This window comes from Brassica napus, chromosome A9, assembly GCF_020379485.1.
Source record: "Brassica napus cultivar Da-Ae chromosome A9, Da-Ae, whole genome shotgun sequence".
Lineage (NCBI taxonomy): Eukaryota > Viridiplantae > Streptophyta > Magnoliopsida > Brassicales > Brassicaceae > Brassica > Brassica napus.
Genome location: NC_063442.1, coordinates 5,927,374 through 5,935,433, shown reverse-complemented (window position 1 = coordinate 5,935,433; position 8,060 = coordinate 5,927,374). Strand labels below are relative to the sequence as shown.

General features: G+C 29.1%; 1 protein-coding gene across 1 annotated transcript; it reads right to left on the bottom strand.

The window, feature by feature from the left end:
- Positions 1 to 3,337: 3,337 nt before the first annotated feature.
- LOC125577778 (adenylyl-sulfate kinase 1, chloroplastic-like) lies at positions 3,338 to 5,026 on the bottom strand. Its single transcript, XM_048739590.1, has 5 exons — positions 4,582 to 5,026; positions 4,107 to 4,397; positions 3,900 to 4,018; positions 3,684 to 3,815; positions 3,338 to 3,604 (listed from the first exon to the last, which is right to left on the bottom strand). Exons 1-5 carry the CDS (start codon positions 4,763 to 4,765, stop codon positions 3,509 to 3,511), a joined length of 822 nt encoding a protein of 273 aa, XP_048595547.1. The 5' UTR covers positions 4,766 to 5,026; the 3' UTR covers positions 3,338 to 3,508.
- Positions 5,027 to 8,060: the final 3,034 nt, after the last annotated feature.

Below are 8,060 nucleotides of genomic sequence, written 5' to 3'. Positions count from 1 at the left end.
ATCTATTTCTTTTGGTTGAAATACATTAAATCAAAGTCGATAAAATTAAGAGAAAATTTTGTTAGGTACGTAAATACAACACGTAAAACTAAATAATATTTATTAAAAAATAGATATTAAAAAAACTGATGGTATTGGGATTATAAATTTTATAATTTTTTAAAAACTTCATAAATTTTTGAAGATTTATTTTTTGTAGGAAAAAATTTAAATTATAAAATAAAATCCCTTATATACTAAAGCACAAGTCACTTGACGAATCAAATTTTGACATGTGGCATGTTAAAAAAAATAAAGGAAAAAGATAAAAGCAAAAGAATTTAAATGCAAAAAGAAAACCAGTTTCGTGACTTTTGCGTATTTATCTTTTAACTGTTTTCAATTTTGAAAATTTTCTATATAAACTGTTAATAAAGCATCCCAAATATTTTTCAACTACCCATGATCTCACGATCTTTGAAACTGTTAATGTTTCTTTTTAGAGAAGATTTAACTCACGATACCATTAACAAATTCAACTCAATTTGCTCTGAGAAACTGTGAATTCCTAAATCTTTGTAACAGCTCTTAATTCTCTTGAAAGTGTGGTAAAATTTCAATTTCTGACCAGATAAATCAAAAACTTTTAGTGAGCGTATTCAACTATCGAGTCTACAATTCTGAATTCATAATTGACATAGTCTTTGGGCAAACGGTGGCAAGTGGCAACAATAGTCTTCAGAAAGAAAAAAACACAGATTTGTAGAAGACAGATGGATGGGGCATACTCCAAAGGTGGCAGATGAACGCTAGGTTAGTAACTTTAAAAATGCCCAAACTTTTAATGCTCAAATTATACTTGCGCTATATTGAGTTGTGTTTTCGTAAACCCTTTCCTCTTTTAATTTACATTTAGCTTTTCTGATTTTGCTTTTACAGAAATAAGCAAAAAGCTACATACTGCACGGTAAAATAGATAAACGTAAGCAAAACAAGTTCATAACATTTTCAAAGATTTGCTGGAATATGCTTATTTTGTATGGTAGTTTTTGAAAATAGAGTAACAGAGACTCGCCTTAAAGCACATACTGTTGTAAGATATAAACAACAAAAAAATAATTTTTTTTAGTTTTATTAAGAATAAATTATTATTCTGGGTATATATAATATTAGTTATATATATGAACAATATCCGGTGATGTCGTGCGTAGCACTAGAATGAGACACATCAACATTGTTTAGGCAAGTTATACTAAATGAATTACTAAATGAATTTAGTCAAAGAAACATAAATTGCATGTCACGGTAAAAAATTAGGAAAAAATAATGAAAGCAACAAAAAGTTGTAAAACGGAAAAGCTTTGACTAATATTTATATCAAACTAGCTAACTAAGATCAATGTAAAAAATATTTAAACAAATCTTACTTCATTTTATAGTATGTTTGTTGTTAAATAATGATAAGTGTATTAAATTTTTTTTATATATACACATATCCTTCTGATTTATCAAAGGTAAATAATAAATGTTATTTTTAGTTATATATAATTAAATTTTATTTTATTTGTAAGTAAAAATATTCCCATGCGAAGCATGGGCTCAATACTAGTTAAATAATAAACTGAGTGAAATGTACGAATTTGCAAACATAAGAATCAAAAACTATTTGAAATCAAATTTGTAGATACAACAAACATATGTATATCATATTTTATATCAAAATATGCAAGTTTCACCATGTTCTTCTTGTGTATGTGATTACAATTGCTCTATTTCTTGTAATATTTTCATTTCCATATCAAGAAAATGAACTTTGAGGCGAGAAACCTACTAACCAGCACTAGAAAAACACAAATCAAGTATTGCCACAATTAAACTAGTAATAGTACTACTGTAGTTAAACCGGTTAAACTATTATTGTTATAGTCCAAATACCAAATATTAATGTTTATGTATTTTTTTCAAACTCGTGATGGCTTATGCACTATCTTTTGGCAGATGCAAGCGGGAAAGATTAAACTAGTATAACTATGTACAGACGGTACAACTCAAATACTAGTACAACTATGTTATTTCATCACGATTAAAACAATTATTTGCAAAAAAAAACACAAAAATCATACATCAAACCCAATCTTTTTCTTCTTACCGGTGACTCGCGTTTTTAGAACAATGTTTGAAGAATTTTCTGGCTCTGCATCTAGCTTTTTGGCCTCAAGACCAAAAAGATGAAGATGATCTTTTTCCGAAAATCGTACAACTAGTATAACTAGTACAACTTGTAAACGTATCAATTTCAAATCAAATATTATTAAAAATATACTATTCATATATTTGACACATGCATGCGGGGTAGATTAGACCAATATGTCTTATTGGTTCTACATCATTCTCTTTTCTAGCATCTTCGTATGCCGAAAACAATAAATATATGAAATTATTATACATCTCATAATTAAGTGATGTCATTTCATAATTTCTCAAAGCCATGTCATCTTTTTTTGTGAGAATGAACATGGTGATGATACATAAGAAAATGATTTTTCAAATAATAAATATGACATAATCAATATGTACTAGTTGTACTAATTCGAGTTGTAGAAGTTGTACTAGTTTGAGTTGTACTAGTTGTCCTAGTTTGAGTTGTACTAGTTGTACTAGTAATACTTTTCGTTCTTCATTATTTTGGATATCGGATGGAAAAGATAAAATTTGACTCTGGATATGATATAATTGATTAAACATGATTATGGGTTGATCGATTTGAGATAAGAAAGAGAAAATTAGTGGATGGGGGATAAGAAAATTTTTGATTTTGTATTATGGTGGAAGAACTATGAATGGGGAAGAAATGGGGGAAGAAGAAGGAGATTGGGTCGGATTTTGGGTCTGGATCTGGGTCGGATATTGGGTTGGATAGTAATGGCATAGGTTAGTAAATATGTTTAACTCTTTAGGTTTTTCAGTTATTTAACATAGATTTCTATTTAAATTTAAATGCAAAATAAATAAATAAAGTGATGGGTCTGATTGAGATTTTTTGGAGACCAAGTGGTACATCTCAGCATTTGATCCCCGTTATGAGGAACACGAACCAAAGATTTTAACGAGGAAACGAGTTGTTATATGAAACTTCAGAGTGTCTGAAAGACAACATTCGTTCTTTCCCTCACAAGAAATCATAATTAAAAAAAAAAAAAAGAAATCATAATTATCCGCCGCGAGACTGGGACATGTCTTCAGTGATACTAGAGAGATGAGGCATAAAATTATATTGGAGCCATAACAGTAAATAAAAGTTGAGTAGGATTAGCTCTTCCCTCATAATAGTACAGAGCCATAACCTTGACATTTAAAATACAAAACAGACAAGTGATTATATTTATTTTATTAAACTTTGTGATTCCATAAAAACAGCCATGAATTTGCTTGATTTTGTACTCTTGGCTTGTTAAACAGAAGCTAAAACCATTGGCATAACAACAAATGTGTGCGGTTGAAAAGGTAACCCTTAATCTAAAGTATTTTTTTATGCATTAAGGTAACCCTTGTGTTCTAAGTATGCAACAACTGTTTCCGCCATTTCGATCGGTGAAGTTCCTGTTCCTTCTTGACCTAGAGAAATCTTCATATCACAAAGAAAAACAAGAACATAAGGTCCAGACACGAAAAATCTTCATATTACAATATTATTTAACATTTACCTCGCAATTCAATGGTGGCTCATAAGGGTCATCAATCCCGGTGAAACCTTTGATCTTTCCTGCACGAGCAAGCTTGTAGAGACCCTTTGGATCCCTAGCCTCACAAACCTCGAGCGATACATCCATGTACACCTACTTAACCAAAACACAAATAGCGTGAAAAACTTTCAACAGGCTTAGAGACAACAAAACCAACCCTTGTTTCTTCAAATTTACCTCAACAAAGTCTCCTTCAGGAAGCAAAGTCCGACAAATGTCCCTGTCGACTCTGTAAGGAGAAATTAAACTTGCAATGCAGATGATCCCAGCGTCAGCGAAAAGCTTAGCAACCTCTCCTAAACAAAGCAATCAAAGGAGAGATAGATTCGTTGTTAGTTGTTTAGATACACAGAGAGATATTGGTTCGTTTGTTAAAAAGCTCACCGACTCTACGAATGTTCTCGGCACGATCTTCCGCTTTAAAGCTGAGATCACGGTTTAAACCATGCCTTACGTTATCACCGTCAAGAACATAACAAAGCTTTCCCTTTTGGTACAACTTCTGGTTCAAAGCACAAGCCAAAGTGCTCTTCCCTGAACCACTAAGACCAGTGACCCAAATCACACATCCTTTCTGGTCAAGCAACCTCTGTCTATCAACTTTCTCGACAGGACACTCATGCCACTTTATGTTCGTCGAGTTTCCGACCGTAGACAACGGTCCTTGTTTTTGTCCTAATCCAAAAACAATTTAAAAAAAAAATCAAATACAGAGAAACCCGTAGACAATAGAACATGTTCTTGTCTTAATGCAAAAAAAAAAAGAACATGTTCTTTTGTCTTAATGCAAAAGAATGACAAAGCAAGTCGAGTCCTTTTCCGCAAAACTCGCGACCCATTTTGAGGAATTGAAATTTACCTGTGTGGCCATTAACAGCTTTAAGCTCAGGAATAGATCCGTTTTTGTTATGGCTCATCGTTTGGGATCCTTCCATGGAAACACAAGCACGAAGAACACCGACAGATCTCGAATTGCTGTCGGAAACTCCTTTGGGAGATGCAATTGAAAGACCTAGCATCGATTTAGCTCCGGCAGCAATCATAATGAATATCGGAAATTAGAAGATAGATTGATGAATCGAGAAAAAAGTTTAAAAATCAAGTTTTTTGTTGTTGTTGTGATCGAAGGAAGATTATAATTAAGAAAAGCTTATAAAGAGAAATGATTGGGTAGGTGAACTGGTGAAATGAAAATGTTGTTGGCTCCCCACGTTTTTCTTCAATCGATCTTTCTATAGTTTGGTTATTGCAACGATGTCGTTTTCGTGTTACTGTTAAGCAAATGAACTTGACATCGATTTGCATCTAGATTCTTAAAAAGCTGAAAAGTGTGGTACATATTAAAGAGAGAGAGAGAGAGAGAGAGAGAGAGAGAGAGAGAGAGAGAGAGAGAGAGAGAAAGACGCAACAAATATGTTTATGTTAAGAAAATATATGTTTTTCTTTGATTAATTTGGGTATCGAATATGGAGGGGGTCCAAGCTAATTTTCAAAAAATGTGTATCCAATGAATAGAAACTCCTTTTTGGATATTTGAAAGAGGCTTAAATCCCAATCTTATACTAGGTTAAGATCCGCGCCTTGCGCAGAATGAACATATATATATATATTTTTTCTATATTATATATTTCTAACATATTATGAAAATAAAATATATATATTGAATAATTAAAATGACGGTAACTATTACTTATATAATTAAATTGGTGAGAACATATAAATAAATTTGATTAATCCAAAAAATATTTTTTTCTATTTGATATGGTATATAATTAAATTTAAATGATAGTAACATATATATAGTATATTTTAATATTAATATTTATTAAATGTTAATTTTTGCTCATATATTTTTTTATCATTTGTATGTGTTATAGCAAAAAATTTAAATTACTGATAACAAATTTTCACTGTGAGATTAATAGTTTAAGTGATTTATAATAGTTTTAAAAAATAAGTTGTCAATATTTTTCAAACTTTTTATCAAAAAAAATTGTTCACAGTAAATTTCAAAATTAAGATATTTATATATTTTTATATGGTCATATAATTTAATTTAAAATGATATATATATATCTTTTATTTTTAATACTTATTAAATGAGTCTTTCAAGTTATATGATTTTTTAATTATTTGTATCAAGTCATAACAAAAAATTTAAACCATGGATCACAAAATTTGAATGTGAAATTTTTAACAATTTTAGTAATTTATAATCGCTTTTAAAAATTTAAAATATAACATACAAATAAAAATTTTAATTTTTATTATATGGTTACTATGGTTTTTTAATTTATTTAAATAGTTTAAAATTAAACAAATATAATATAAGACACCCTTATTTTTATCAAATCTTTATTATTCAAAATCATTAACTGTCATATATATTTTAGCCACATTAGGAAATTCCGTAATTTTATTTAAGGAAATAATGAAGCACATTAATAATGTATTTATGGTTAGTTTAATAAAAAGCTTATTATATATTTAGATGGACCAACTTATTTCTCTAAAAATTCTAAGAATCATTCTAGTGATGACACATGGCTACAAAAAAATGTTGTAATGCTTTTCAAATAATATATAGGGGATATGCGTTATAAGGTGAAGTATAGTATGATCACAAGAAATGATATCTTATGTTACCAAATCATTGAACACTTCTCTAATTTTTGAAGTCATAAGATTTATTTTCTTCTCTAGTTTTTACGTCTATAAATAGATGTACTTTGCATAAATATATACACAAGAGAAAAAAAAAAGAATAAAGAAGAAGAAATAGTTTTTTCTCTTTCTTTTTCTCTTTTAGTGGGATATGAATTTGTGGGTGTTAGTGGGATATGAATTTGTAGTGTTACCAAATCTTATAGTATGATCACAAGAAATGATATCTTATGTTACCAAATCATTGAACACTTCTCTAATGGTGATTTAGAATAATTTTATTTTGATGAATTTTAGATTAGTTATGAAAGTCATAATTTTAATTAAAACAGTTAAGAATATTATCCAAAACCATGTATGTTGAATTTTATCCAATTTTAAATAAAACAATCCAAAACACTTTCAAATCACCACAAATCTCTTTAAAGCCATTACTTAAAGCGTTTTTATAACATTAATTTTTAAATTATATTAAACTTACAGTTTAATAACACTAGGTCTTAAAAATATGTTTTCAAATAATGTTTGTATAATATATGGTTTGTTATTTTAATACAAATCTGTTTAAATTACATATACATCTTTTTGTTGTTTTCCTTACTCTTAGAGTTCAAAACAAAAATATTCCATTACTCTCCTCATTTACAACACATTGTTAACATAAGTGTTGTAATTCATTTTTAGATGTATAATTAAATTTTCTTACAAAATTTATTTTAAATATATTTTTATGGACTTGTAAAATTACATCTCCTCTTTATTAGTATGTTTATGCATTTAAGCATCTATAGAGTTAGTGTTTAAACCTCATAGAGTTATGCATTTAAGTTTTCGAAGTTATATGATATTTATATCTAGTGCTGTGAATTTGATTTAAAAATTGTGGGTTCCATCTCTATTTAATCTCTCAATCCACTGCTCCACATCGGATCAAACGAGATACATCTTGCACTTTCTGCTCATATAAATCAAAAGTAATGATTTTAAGTTTCTTCAAATTTGACATGAAAAGTAAGAGCAAAACTTAGCATTTGAATTTTTTTTATAAGATTCCTTTTCATGTTTCCACGTAAAAAAACTTTGCATATAATTAAATGCAGAAATTAAAGAAAATTTACAAAATATAGGAAAGTGGGTAAGATCTGTTCCGCTTGACCCCATGTCCCTCCATCCCTTGCGGAGGGTTTTTTTCCGTCAACAAAAGTTTGATCCGCATAACTAGCTGATAAACTTTAGTATATCCGCATCTGCCCTACTTGAGTTTTGGGTTAACCGCACATTATAATAATCGAAAAAATAACTTATATCTTTTAGCTAAAAAATATATATGTATATAGTTAACATATTTTCTTTCAATTTAGTCAAACTAATTGAAAACTCTAAAATCATCTTCAATGTATTTTGCTATTTTTTCTAAAATAGAAAAATTCTATAATAGAAATATGATTTGCTTCATATAAGATCTGAAAATTAAGAATATAGTCATCAAACAATATTGGGCGATTGATGGGACAATTAGGCCAACAAATTTCTCCTTATTAGGCCAAAAAAATTCAAATTTATATCTAGTGCTGTGAATTTGATTTAAAAACTGTGGATTCCATCTCTATTTAATCTCTCAATCAACTGCTCCACATCGGATCAAACGGGATACATCTTGCACTTTCTGCTCAT